This window comes from Physella acuta, unplaced genomic scaffold (genome assembly GCF_028476545.2).
Source record: "Physella acuta isolate Inbredline_101_S28 unplaced genomic scaffold, ASM2847654v3 ptg000500l, whole genome shotgun sequence".
NCBI lineage: Eukaryota > Metazoa > Mollusca > Gastropoda > Physidae > Physella > Physella acuta.
This window is the reverse complement of record NW_026732019.1, coordinates 170,921-185,293: the sequence shown is the minus strand read 5'-3', so window position 1 is coordinate 185,293 and position 14,373 is coordinate 170,921. Positions and strand designations below refer to the sequence as shown.

General features: G+C 33.1%; 2 protein-coding genes across 2 annotated transcripts; both read left to right on the top strand.

Annotated features, from left to right (window-relative positions):
* Nucleotides 1-588: 588 nt before the first annotated feature.
* LOC131944609 (platelet-activating factor acetylhydrolase IB subunit alpha2) lies at nt 589-7,740 on the top strand. The gene is made up of 5 exons (XM_059305294.1): nt 589-820; nt 2,542-2,631; nt 3,197-3,313; nt 3,472-3,594; nt 4,756-7,740. Exons 1-5 carry the CDS (start codon nt 812-814, stop codon nt 5,077-5,079), a joined length of 663 nt encoding a protein of 220 aa, XP_059161277.1. The 5' UTR covers nt 589-811; the 3' UTR covers nt 5,080-7,740.
* Nucleotides 7,741-8,840: 1,100 nt separating this feature from the next.
* Nucleotides 8,841-12,328, top strand: LOC131944608 (platelet-activating factor acetylhydrolase IB subunit alpha1-like). The gene is made up of 5 exons (XM_059305292.1): nt 8,841-9,024; nt 10,583-10,672; nt 11,205-11,321; nt 11,781-11,903; nt 12,026-12,328. The coding sequence occupies exons 1-5, from the start codon at nt 8,977-8,979 to the stop codon at nt 12,326-12,328; spliced, it is 681 nt and encodes a 226-aa protein (XP_059161275.1). The 5' UTR covers nt 8,841-8,976.
* The last annotated feature ends 2,045 nt before the right edge of the window (nt 12,329-14,373 follow it).

Genomic DNA, 14,373 nt, shown 5'->3' with positions numbered 1-14,373 from the left:
AAGCGAAAATATGATAAACTTGTTAATTTACGTCTTTTTGTGACGAATGTGACTCAACATACAGACGTCATTTATGATCGACCCATTCTAACAATATTGGTTCCAAATGACCTATAGCTTCGAGAATAACACACATTACATTTTTCTACTCACCTCTTTATTCAAAATCAGTTTTAGGTTACAATAAATATTGAGGGCCTATATTGTATGAAAGGTCATGGTTGCCGGCTCAGTCACAGAAACAGCAGTATTTACTAGACAAAGGTATTGAGTACTGAAAGTAGACAGCAGTATTAACTAGACAAAGGTAGTGAGTACTGAAAGTAGACAAACAGGCACTGTAAATAAATACAGAGCAATATAGCCCGACAAGATCCGAAGGTAGCATTCCATTTAAATTAGAAGGAAATATTTTACGTTGGGGTTTTGAATGAAATGTGTGTTATATTCTGAAATAAAACATTAACATATCCCTACATTTTCAAATGTTCAGATCTATTAAATATATTTAACTCCAGACCTTCTTTTATTTTTCGTTAGGTTTCGGATATTAGTATGACCTGAAATATTAAAATTGGGAATCGACTTATAGTTACGTTTGTTTCCGGTTTAAGTTCATTTTATTAAATTTGTCAAACTTTTAGATTATTTTAGACTCTAAATCTAAAGCTATTTAACATATTTTGTATTTGCTCAGACCTGTTATTTAGCCGCGGAATATTGCTTTTAGATCACATATTTAGGCTAGCAATGTCATGCCCTGCTGCCACCCCCCCTTCCAGTGGAAGATGTGCAAGGAGACGGGCGGTGGATGAGTTTGGTGAGTACTCAGAGTACTGACTACTCACTCAGTGACTACACGACTTACTAGATTTCTAGATCTTTTATTTAGTTAATAAATTAATTGAATGAGTTTTTAGACAGGACTACTAATTCTACTACTAGAATTAACTCTAGATCTATCTGATTATGTCAGACAGGGCAACCAATCACAAATGAAAATGGGGTGTAGTTTGTGTGCATGCATGTCATCATGTGCCATTAGAACTCTAGATCTATATCTAATTCTAATTGTCCAATTTGATTATTGAGTATAATATTGAGTCATATTAAATTGGCTTTTGTATTTCCATTATACTGGAATTTGGGTTTTCCCTGTTACAATTAACAATAGACCTAATTAAATGTAGTGATTTATTGTTAAAAAGGACGAAAGTAAAAATTTTAAAAGTGGTTTTGTACATGATGGACCCATGGCCATGGCTAGGCCTACTGGTTATGGTTAGGCCTACTGGTTGACCGTAGAACATTGCATGTGATGGTCACACATTTCCCATCAGTTATCTGCTCCCAATAATAAGTAGTCATATTAATTTTACCATATTTATTTTTGCATTTATTCATGAAATATTGACAGCTTTTTTTTACAACAATTTCAATAAGGCATATTATTTTGCATTTTATTTCTTCTCCCCTGTGACATGATTTCCTGCGTATTCACTATCATTTAGACCAGGGGTTGCCAAACTTTTCAGTCCGAGGGCCGCATTAACTATCAGTTCGGGGGCCAGTTTATTCCAGGCATGTTCCTCAGCCATCACCAACAAACATTTATTCCGTGGACAAAAAGATCTCTGTGGGCCGGATGAGAGGACCTCGAGGGCCGCTTCTGGCCCGCAGGCCATAGTTTGGAGACCCCTGATTTAGACTATGAGAGAAAAAAAGTCATGTGACCTAGATCCCCCCCCCCCCCCCCTGCTTTGGCTATGCCAAAAAATAAAGTAGAAACATGAGTAGCAACTAATTAAAATGGACATGGTTATGCAATTTCACTTGATATTTACCTTTTCTTAATTTAAAAATGGTAATTTGAAAACATTGTGACCTACTTAGGGCTGAGACTAAATAATGCATAATTATTAATTTAAAAATTACTAATGACTAGTATGCATAATGTATCATTTACTTAACAGTAATTATTTTTATAAAAATATAACTTATTAAAAAATATTTCTACTCTCATCCTACTTCCTTTAGCTGTTGCAATAAATGTTATTGTTATGTTGATATTATTCCCAGAGGTTATTGCATGGAATTATTGACATGATAGCTATCTGAGAAGCATATTAGAGAGATTCCCAGCAGACTGATAATAACCTCGACCTTTTTTTTTGTTAAAATTTATTGATTACCAACCAAAAATCTTGAGTCTAGTTAAAGTTAGTTCTGTTTAGTTGTTTTTTTTATCTAAAATTGGCAAAAAACATAAGAATATTAAAAGTAGAGTAGAGGTCAATACAAAAGAATGTAGGTCCTAGATTGGACTAGAGTCAAATATTTAAATTAGTCAATCAATAGACCTAATCAACAAGTAAAGTTTTTACCCCTGAACAGTCAGAACTGTAATTGTTAACAAGTTCTTGACCCCTGAAAGTATTAAATGAAAGATGTTGGCTGACAGACTGAAACCACATCCTTATAATAAAAGTAGAAAGAAAAAAAAAATTATTGAATATGTTTGTATTTAATTTTCACCTCCAGCACAATTCATTTCTGCACGATGCAAAAGAGAAAGAACCAGAGGTTGTACTGATAGGGGACTCCCTTATTGCTCAGATGTGCCAGTCTCAGGTATATAAAAAAATATAATCCAGATAATAAATAATGATTGTCTATCTGTTGTAAATTAATACGAGCCGACCAGCGGCATATCATATGCCGCTATTTAGTTGTTGTTTTTTCTACTTTTCAGTTATTCATAATTTGTGCATTCGACACTTCCAATGCTGCCACTGAAAATATTTCTTTAAAACACTATAAGTAGCCCGTTAAGGACGATACCCCCCCCCCCCCTCCTTACACCCCCCCCTCCATTAAAGTAAACTCCACTTAGTTACCCCCCCCCCCCAAAGTTTAAAATTATTTCAAACTAAATTATCTGCCCCTAATAGTCGTCACTAAACCCGGATCTGTTTGTAAACATTTAGAGTGAACCACAGCTCACCAAACCATGTAGGGGTGGGGGTGGTAGGGAGCGCGCTTACAGCTTGTTTTCTAACGTCTCCCAGAAGAGAATTATATATATAGATGGTATAAAAAAATTAGTGTTTATAACCACTAATTTAAAAGTTAACCTGTCTGCACCTGAATAATATTGTTGATTGTGTTGTTGATGTATTTATTTGTTCTGAGCTAGCTGTGGCAACAGATGTTTGAACCCTTACACTGCCTCAACTTTGGCATTGGTGGAGATAGAACACAGCATGTTCTATGGAGAATTCATAATGGAGAGCTTGATCAAGTTGAGCCAAAGGTAGATTTTGTTTTGTTAGAAGATAGACTTCAAGGCTCACGTTTAGTTTGTTAAATAAGTAAAAAACAATTTAAACAATAAGTCTATTTAACATTGTTTGTTATGTTGCAGTAGATAGATAAAAATCCAGCAATTGAAATATTTTTTAAAATTTGCAGGTCATTGTCTTAATGGTTGGCACCAATAACTTTGATGACTCAGCAGAACAAGTTGTGGAAGGAATTTTAGCTATAGTAAAGCTGATTAAAGAGAAGCAGCCTGCTTCACATCTTATTGTTCTGGTAAGTTATGTGAGCTAAGGACATTTAGTTTTGCTACTACACAACTTGGTATTAGGAAGAAACTAGCATTAACTACACATATTGATATTTATGTTTATTCATTTGGAAGTTTTAATGTAAAATATTTGTTATAAAATTTAACATGTTACTCTACAGAATCTTTCAACCAATCTGAACATGTTTTTTTTTGTAATTAATTTGAAATAAAGACAAGACTTATTTAGAAACAGATTCTGGTTAAAAATTCTCTCAAAATTTAATGTATTTCTAAGAACAAAAAAAAAAAAAATGAATATAAACATGAAACTGACAGAAATTACTGAATTTGTATATTTTTTTTTACATTTTGTCATACAATAAACAAATAATATATCTAGACACTTTTCAAAATTTTAAAACAAACTAAATATTCACAAATATAAATTGTTTTTGCTGCACACTAGGACTTTGACCAAGTAACAAATCATATTGCTTTCCTCTAAAAGATTACTTATTGCACTAAACTATCTACAAGCTATTTACCCTATAACCTGCCCAACATGAGCACTACATTAATTGGAAGCTGCATTCTACTACCTGTTCTCATTTGCTTGAATCAGCATGTTATATGTCCATTATGTTCTGATTACTGTGTGGTCATCATGTTCTGATTATTGTGTGGTCATCATGTTCTGATTGTTGTGTGGTCATCTTGTTGTTTACTGTGTGGTCATCATGTTGATTGATGTGTGGTCATCTTGTTTTTATTACTGTTCGGTCATCATGTTCTGATTGTTGTGTGGTCATCTTGTTGTTTACTGTGTGGTCATCATGTTGATTGATGTGTGGTCATCTTGTTTTTATTACTGTTCGGTCATCATGTTCTGATTGTTGTGTGGTCATCTTGTTGTTTACTGTGTGGTCATCATGTTGATTGATGTGTAGTCATCTTGTTTTTATTACTGTTCGGTCATCATGTTCTGATTGATGTGTGGTCATGATGTTCTGTTTGATGTGTGGTCATCATGTTCTGATTGCTGTGTGGTCATCATGTTCTGTTTGTCATCTGGACTTCAGCATGCTCTATTTATCAAATGTTGTAGGCCTACTTGCTGCGTACACAGTAGTGAATACTTGGACTCGATATCAACCTTACTCATATGTTTCTCAATCTTTCATCAGGGTTTATTACCTAGGGGAGAGAAGCCTAATCCAGTTAGAGAAAAACATTCCGCCATCAACAAGCGTCTTGCTGAGGAACTTGAAGGGGCTGCGCTCACAAGTTTTCTAAAAATTGACGACAAGGAATTCATGTCCAGTGAAGGTATTATCAGAAGGAGCGTAATGTATGACTTCCTGCATCTGACGGCGCAGGAAGGATATCAAAAACTGTGTGAGCCTCTTCTAGAGGAAATTCAAAATCTATTAGGCACATTTATTAAGGTTGAGAGCACTGTGGATACTGCATCTTTGGCTGGGGATCTGGACCATTCACCCAGTAACTAGCTAGGTCACCAGGTGGATTTATAAGAAATCTTTTTACCTTACTTTTTGAGTGTCCAAGAAACAGCACTGTCGCAAGCTTGTCGCCTAAACATCAGTTGTGTGTTTTAACAGCTTCAGGTATCTTGTCTAACTGTTTAGTTACTGTTAGGACCACCACAGAGTTATTTTTCATTATCAAATTAGATGAGTATATCAACGTTTTAAATAGCTATTTAAACACAAGTTATGTTTACCTAAAAAGTAAATTTTGCTCTATTAAATCGCTTTCATGACACTTTCCATAGTTCTTAAGCACAATTTTTGTAACGGGCTATCTCTTTTAATTTTGAATCTAGTTCTGTAGAACTTGATTTATTTTCTGTCATTGGCTCTTTGTGCTTGATATTTATTGTTCATGAAAGCAATTCTGTGTTTCAAGCTGTTTTTTTTCTAAACCAGTGTCAATAAAGGCTTTTTCTTAAAAGTGGTCGACAGAATAAATTATTTTAATCATTTGAAGATTGTTTTGGTAACACTACCAATTCATTAAGTTAAAAAGATCTAGTTATGCATTGCATGTTGATTTGAGAAATTGTCTCTATCATGTCGTCCAAAATGTTATACTGATTGTGAATGAATACAGGAAAATAAGCCAAAACAGCCTGACATGTGATTCATTTTGTAGAGTATACAAGATTTTTAAAAAGTTTCAAGAAAAGAGTGCATTCAGTTATAGGCTGAGATTAATATTTTGTCTTATACTAGTAGTATTTATGTATGCTAAATTTATAAATTAGTTTTTCTGTTTTTTTCTATATTTAAAAGTTATATTATTTAGAACGACAATCTCTATTGAAAACTTGATTGAAGTTTGGCTCAGTAAAGATATGTATCATAATACTTGGTCACAACAGTAGACCAGTTAATCTGGCCATCAAAGTTTGTTTCAAATCTGTTTTGTAAGAATTGCCAAAGGGTTGCTATTCTTTGGACAGCCAACTCAGACTATATATACAAATGTAACTGGTATACTCCTTTTGTTTCTCCTTGAATATCAGTACACATCTATATTTGAAGCATGACCACTATCTGCTATTAGTCTTGTATTCTAAAAATATTTAGTTTGACAAGTGTAATCATTATTTAATCAGGTGCCAGTTTTTATGACTAAGTCTTGGAAAAGACTAAGTCTAGTATGGTCTGTACAAAAAAAGCTCTTACTAATGTTTATTTGTTAGAATGTCAGGGTCTACTCTTTATTTTGTCATGTTGGTTTTTTAGTTTCCTACAAAAATTGTTTTATTCTTTAATTTTTTTCCTGTGCTCCACTTACTATATTTTTTTTTAACCAAATGAATTGTAACAAAAGTTGCAGCTTTTGATGTATAAAAAATGTTGTGTTAATGATGAACGAATTATTAGCCATGTTGTGCATGTGTCATGCCGAAGATAGTATCAGTTTTCATATTTGCATTTTGTTATTATTTTTTTAATTTCCATCAGTGACTTGAAGATTTTGACTTCTTTTATGCTGCCAGTTTTAGCTTACCATAATCTGTCTTACCATATTCATGATTTTATATATAATATTGTACCTCAAATCAACCTCATACCATGGGGTATTTCCTAATATTTCCTAATTAAAAAAAATAAATAAAAATTCCTTAACATTCCAGTAAAAAATAAATACTAAGTGCACTGATCATTACTGATTTTAAAAGTTATCTGAAATTTTTATGTTGTGTATTTTATCAGTATAGTAACATTTCAAGTATTCAACAAAAACTAATTTGCTCAAAAAAAAAAACAACCACCCCAGTTTTAATTGTTAAATAATTAAATTTAGATACTATCATTTAATGCTTCATTTTTTTTTGTTTCGCTAATTTTGTCTCGCTAGTTTATGTCAATGATTTTCAACACACATATTTATATGTAATTATATTAGGTAATGCCCAGATTTTACAGCTGAAGAGAGTGACGCAAAAGTTTAAGGATGGGGCAACAACACTTCAATCTTTCATTTAATCATCTACTTTTTATTTCTACATGTATTGTAATCGAATCATTTTAATCCTAGATAATTCCTACATTTCAAAATTTTAAAAGGAGTTTTAATTGTGCATTAAAAAAAATTTACGATGCTTTATTTCAAACTCAGTTGGAAACAAAATAATTGTAGTTTTGATTTGGATTTACTGGATTTACAATGTGTGTGGTTTTTTGCATTTTAAAAATTAAATTTCTAAAAATGTTGTAAAGCATCATTGCTTTAGTTTGAGCTGACGGAGTAAACTGTTTTTTCACACGCCTTAATGAAAAACTAGGAGGTGCAGACAATTGACCAATTTTGTTAGATATTCAGTTAAAAACACAAAGCTTAAGCAAGGTATTTTTATGTGTTAAAATAACAATTACCTTTTTCACAAAATGTAGAAAATCTGATGTTGGAGCCATGTATTTTATAGAACACTAGTCTGCTTGTTTGAGCACAGATGTTATGTTGGAAACATTTATTTTTATAACTTGAGTAAATTCTGCTTAGATCCCTGAGCCATGTGACCTGATGCTATCCGTGTAAAGATAAATGTACTGTATATGCATACACACCGCAGGTTATCTGTGCAAGACTTTGTATTTTATCATGTTTTTTCTTGTCAAGGTGCAATAAAAATATTTAGTTAACAATTGGACGTTATGTTGTCAATTTTTGTCTGGCCTTTGTGATTTTTACAGAACATTTCATATTAATATATGCCAATGAGTTATTTCTTCTGTGTTCTTAATTGGAATATTGAAAGGGATTTCCTGAAACACAACCAGGAATAATTTGTCAGCATGTTTATGCACTATGTGCCCCATTGACTGATTTCAGTCTGCTTTTCTTTCTGGATTCATGTCATAGCTTTTGACCAGCCAAGAACAATTTGCAAGGCAGCAGTTTAATTTTGGAGTTTTCTATCATAGACGAGTAGCTGTCTGTCCTCAGCTAATGAGCTCATCTTCCAAGAGTTTACAGCTCCAACCACTGGACAGATATTTTTATGAATTTGTATTTTAAAAGTATTGAAATGTTATACAAATGATGACGAAACTATGTGTGCCATGAAACTAATGGACCAAGAAGCTGACAACTTTGAGCTCGAAGATCAATTTGGGCAGATGAAGTGGAGTTAATTTGTTTTTGAGTTTTCACCAACCTAAGTAAAAGTAGCAGTTTTATTTCAGAAGTATTCACATTTGTATTCTACAAGTCTTCACATTTTGTGATGTGTGATGATTTGGAGGAAGGGGGTGAAAAATATTTAAAAATCTTATTTAATCCAATTTATTTATAGCTTTAAAAAAAGCTTCAAAAATATAAAAAATGGAACAGGTGAATGCACCAAAATAAATAACCAGAAAGTAAATAATTAAACAAATAAAAAGGTTAAGGTTTATTTTGGTCATTTACATTAATAAATGGTGCTCTCTTGCTAATGCTATTAGCTGATTCCTAAAACAATTCATTGGGTGTTATTTTATTAGATTTAGATCTGAATATAGATCTATATTACTCATGAAAAGTCATGACTGGTAGGCCGATATATTTTTTAAACCTATAAATATTTCACAAATTTTAAAAATATATTTTGGTAAATTGTTTCAATAGTTTGGCCCTATCGCTAGTCTAGATCTAGCTATATCTTAAACTATATTATATATTTTTTCGTTAAATAAATTTTTGTAAAATTCAATTTTTTTAAAATGCAGCTGTATGTAGTCAGGGTAAACTAAAATCAAGAATCTAGAGTTAGATCTAGATCTAGATCTTGAATCTAGAGATACTCGAGATCTAAATAGAATCTAGATCTAGATTTCTAGATCGAGAACTAGAATATATAATCTAGATCTAGAAAACTATAATCAGTACAAACAATGTCTACCCCTGCCAATAGTAGTTGGCTGAAGGAGTGGATGTTGATGGTAGGCCTGCTTCTGCTACTGCTAGTGCACTGCTGCTACCGCCTGCTAGCCTGCTATAAAATCTGCTATTATAATATTAATAATATTATTATTAGCCTATAGTTTATAGTTATAGGCCTATTGATTCTATATAAATATTTTAATATTATTTAATATTTATTATTCAGTAGGCTCTATATTCAATTTTTTTATTGGGATATTTTTAAGATGTTATTTCGTGTTTTTAAAAATTCAACTGCAATTTTGAGGGGTGTTGTAGGCTGAGGTGTGACGTCATTTTAGGGGTGGGGGTCTGGCTTTTTGTGATGATGTGTGACAGAAGGGGGGAGGTAAAAATCGTCAAAAAAAGCATGACGTTATTTATGGATGATAATGGCAAACAATATCTGTATAATAGTGTGGAATATTAGTACTTTATAAATGCACATGCGTTTTTTAAGAAATCGGAAATAGCGTAAATTACTACGTCCGGTCAACCGAAATTACTCAAAAATTGACAGAAGGCAGAGAATTAGATCTTTTACTTACATGTGAAATTTAATTCATCTATCAGATCAGTACTTAAGTTGTAAGCTTTTGAAAAATTGAAAGTAGAATAAGTTCCACTTCCCATTACCAGAAATCGCTGAAAAGTTGATACAGAACTACAAATTTTGATATAATACTTATATATGAAATTTCCTCAACCTAGCTGTAACGGTACTCAAGTTATCAAGTTCACAGACATACACAAACATACATAGACGAAATTGCAAAACTATGTTGTGAAAATCTCGATTTCTATTTTTTGCATGATTACAATACTTCTTCTGTAGGCTACTTCTTCTATGAGAAAATAAAGAAGCAGTTGAGTAGTAAAGACATAGATCTAGATCTAACAGTTACATAGCATTCACAAATTTGAAGTAAAGATAAAGAAATAATATTACATAAATCTAGATCACAATGGGATAGAATAAAAATATATTTACATGAATGAGAAATTTTGCAATGAGTCAGTTTAAGAGGTCATTAAATGGCTGTTTTAGTTTTGAATATATTTTCAGATTGGCCCTATATTTTATTAGGAAGATTGTAACATTGGCCTACAATTTCATGCTAGTAATAGGTCTATTTAGTATGAAATGTACGGAGGAAGAAACAGTAGTAGTAATGTTAGACCATTTTTCTACATCTGGTTACATACTAGTACATAGATCTAGTTCCTTTAGGCCTTAGGATCGCCAACTTCGGTTTCCTTTCAGCAGCTCCTGTGACACTGCTGATTCTAAGTTGAGAAGATCTAGATCTAGGTAATGTCCTGTCCATTGGGTCCATCATCTGTGTGAAGAGAGGGGGTCTGATACATGGACAACATCTGGCACTTCTTATCTTAACGCCCAGGCATTGTGCTTGGATTTCCATAGCACAATCATCCAATAGTCTATTACTCTTACACTATGGAGCCATTATTATTAGTGCATAGTTTAAAACAATCCCGCACATTTCTCATGGGAAAAAAACAAGTTCCATTTATTGACTAATTAACACTCTTGTTTGTTATGAATACCATCCACAGCACAACAGTTTTATCAGTGAAGGAAAGCAACAACAGCCTGAAGTAGTGCTGTTAGGCGACTCTCTTATTGCTAACATGTGCTTGTCACCGGTGAGTCACTTAATTGACATTTGTCACTTGGAAATATTGATTTTTTTTTTTAACTTATTGAAATGCCATAAGCTAGCTCAGGAAACTTTTATGACAGCATAACCACCCTAACCATTACTACTTCTAGACTTGACGATAACACTTGTTAGGAAACTCAAACCACACCCTCTCCACAGCAACACAGGTTCTACCACAAAATGTCATTTTATGCACATCATCATTCATTATATCTCTTGCACCAACATTCATTTGCACCTAACTACTCTTGCAAACCCTACTCGTAACAACACTGACACAATACATGCCTAGAAGAAATACAGCAGAATAAAAACCTTGATACAATACTTCGGCATATTGTCCTACCAAATATTTTTATTATTACTCTACACTTCATATTTTACATTTTAGTATTTAATTTGTTTATTTGCTACTTAGAACACCCAGAGCTTAGATGATATTTTGCTATTGATTATGTGATTGATTGATTAATTGATTAATTGATTGATTAACTGATTGATTGATATTCAACCAGCTGTGGCAACAGATGTTTGAACCTTTGAACTGTCTCAACTTGGGTATAGGGGGTGACACGACAGAGAATGTTCTTTGGAGGATTCAAAATGGGGAGTTTGATAACATTCAGCCAAAGGTGGGTTGTGTTATTGTTTGGCTTGGTTACTCTTCTTGATTTGAGGAAGTAAATTATATGTGGTAGTTAATGTTGCAGTTTTTTTTATATAAAGATTTTGAATCGAAAGTTACCCAAATGTGTTGCAAAAAATATTCTTCTGTATTAGGCCTATATTATAAATATTGACTGTCATCAGATTTGTTAATAGGCTTGTATTTAAATAATAAACAGTTTTTTATATCCATACCAGTGTCTTATAACGAACTCTTCTAAAAAAAACTTATTTTATTTGATACCGTCAACATTAACCCTATCCCTAATCCTAAACATTTCCACGACAGCCCTAAACTAATATACAATGATACTTCCAATCTAACAAAATATACAATGATACTTCCAATCTAACAATTTTTTTGTTTTGCAGTGGTAGGAAAAAAATCACCCAATAAATGCAATGTTTTACAGTTTTTTTTCCAGGTTATTGCCATTTTAGTTGGCACTAATAACGTCGACCATTCAGCAGATAGGGTTGTAGAAGGAATCTTGGACATTGTGCGAGCATTAAGAGTAAAGCAGCCTTCTTCACACATTATTGTTATGGTGATAGGCAAGTAAGGATGACACCTCTGGACTATTTCCAATACAGAATTATGGGAAGTGACACAAGGTTTCAAAGAAACGATTATCTTTTTTATGCACTGTCTATGTATGAATATTATAAGGTGAAGGCTTCCATTTCTGCATGTGGAAAACTGGTTCAAGGGCAAGATGGTCAGGTCGAAGATATTCATTTGTATCTGAAAAATGTTCGTGGAACCGCAGCCTATTGGCGAACGGCACTTAATGAACTGATTGGGCAAATACGATGTCTGGGGCCACCTACGTATTTTGTAATGCTGAGCTGTAATGATTTACACTGGCTTGACATGCGCAAAGCTTTGTTAGTTGCTGACGGAAGGCCGGATGAGAATCCGAACAATTTGACCACGTATGAATTACAGCGATTGAACAATTTCCTGTTCTAGTTAGTCGGCATTTTATGATACGACTCAATGCGCTGATGAAGTTTGTAAAAAACAACCAGGTGGTGTTTGTTCGTCGTTTAAAGGATTACTGGTGGCGAATAGAGTTTCAAAACCGTGGTAGTCCCCACTTAAACATATGTTATTGTGGATTGAAACCCAACCCTCTTTTGATACGCCAGAGGGAATCGCACTTTTGGATCAAATATGCCAGTGTGAGATCCCGTTAGAGAGTTCTGATTTGTATGAACTTGTCAAAAAATGTCAAATTCACCATCATACAAACACCTGCAAGAAAGGGGATAATCCTTCACTAGTGTGTCGGTTTCGTTTTCCAAGACCAATTCAGGCTACAACTGCAATTATTGCAGAAAAATCCGATGATTTCATTCGATATGGCGGAAGAATATGCTTGTTGAAAAGAAGATAGGATGATATATGGGTAAACATTTACAATCCTATTCTTTTAAAGATTTGGGGTGCAAATATGGATATACAACCGTGTCGATCAACTGAGTCTATTGCATACTATATAGCAAAGTACATTGCAAAATCAGAGCCTACTGAACTAGCCCTTGCCATCAGACAAGAGGGAAGATTCGGATGCGTCTCGAAAACTGTTCAAGATTTGCATGAGAATAATGAACAAACGACAAGTTTCTGCTTGTGAATGTGTGTACAGATTATGTCACCTCAATGTCAGAGACAGCTCACGCAAATGTATCTTCTTGAATACTCGACAGCCACAACAAAGGTACAGAGTACTTAAATTTCACGAGTCTGGCCAATCAACTGGATATTGTGCCAATATTTTTGATCGTTATGAAAAGAGACCCCTGGAACACGCAGACTACAAATGTGCTTGATTGAGTTCACAATGCTATTTGAGCCTTACTATGCAAAGCAACAAGATGTTATGACATTAAATATTGACGAGGATGCATACGAAACGGAACAACGCACTAAAATCGTGGGACGCTATAATAATAAATATTTAAACAAGGGGTCCACGCTTTTATTTATAGTGGTATAAATAGTAGTGCATTAATATTTTTAAAGAAAGTAATTTTTTTATATTCAAAGTAACCGCAGATTTATAATATTTAAAAAAAATTATTTTATATTTAATAAAAATTGTATTATTTTCTTCTTTTTAGTGCATTTATAAAAGCTTGTAATTATAAACCTTTTTATGTATTTATTATTTAATTATGTGTAGAATATGTAACAAAATGAAACTTCACAATTACTATTTTATAATACATTTTATATTGCTAATTTGTATTCATTTATAAACTTTGAAGTTGTTGTATATAAAAAAGGCATATTTGAGAGTGGGTGAGTTCAAAGACAGGGTAGAAACGGACAGACGAGAAATTAATTTGTCTGGACCTAGACCCTCATATTGTTACACAGAAATATTTTTTTCTGTCACGCTATTATAGTTGTTTCTATGCTACATAAACTATGGGACAACGTAAGCTGCAATCTGAAAGTCTGGAGTTCAAATCCGGGTCCAAGTCAAAAGAATGTCATTCAGTCCACCTAGTTCTTGTTGGTACCTAGCTTATGTTAGGGAAAGTAAAGGCAGCATGGCAAAGTGCTGACCACACCTTCCCTTCATATGCCGAGGTCAAGAAACATGAACTCTTCCTTATCTGCTCAATGGATCACTAGATCTAAAGAGGATTCTCTATGCTACATAAACTGCTTATTTTAACTGTGACATTAAAGGGTTAATTAACTAATGACACCCTGATGTGTAGCTGGCCAAAGTTCAGCTGTTTTTATGCAGATATTATAAATAGTTTAAATAGATTTTTATTAAGATGGATATTTGTGTGGATATTATAGATTTATAGTAAATTTATAGAAGTTATAAATAAGGTCATATTATTCATATGCTCAGCAAAATTAAATGCATACTTTTTCATTAACTTTCTATTTCCATATGCAACACATATTTCTGTCCTCATTATTTATTCCTTTTCATACATTTAATTTCATGTAATTATTGAATATACGCACCATCAGTTTTATAATACTAT

What these genes read in the sequence shown, in the direction of transcription:
- LOC131944609 (XM_059305294.1), top strand. An exon ending in TTGATCAAGTTGAGCCAAAG is followed by an intron (nt 3,314 to 3,471) that starts GTAGATTTTGTT and finishes TAAAATTTGCAG; the next exon opens with GTCATTGTCTTAATGGTTGG. An exon ending in CTTCACATCTTATTGTTCTG is followed by an intron (nt 3,595 to 4,755) that starts GTAAGTTATGTG and finishes ATCTTTCATCAG; the next exon opens with GGTTTATTACCTAGGGGAGA.
- LOC131944608 (XM_059305292.1), top strand. Translation starts at nt 8,977, where the DNA reads ATGTCTACCCCTGCCAATAGTAGTTGGCTGAAGGAGTGGATGTTGATG. An exon ending in TTGATAACATTCAGCCAAAG is followed by an intron (nt 11,322 to 11,780) that starts GTGGGTTGTGTT and finishes TTTTTTTTCCAG; the next exon opens with GTTATTGCCATTTTAGTTGG. An exon ending in CTTCACACATTATTGTTATG is followed by an intron (nt 11,904 to 12,025) that starts GTGATAGGCAAG and finishes GAATATTATAAG; the next exon opens with GTGAAGGCTTCCATTTCTGC.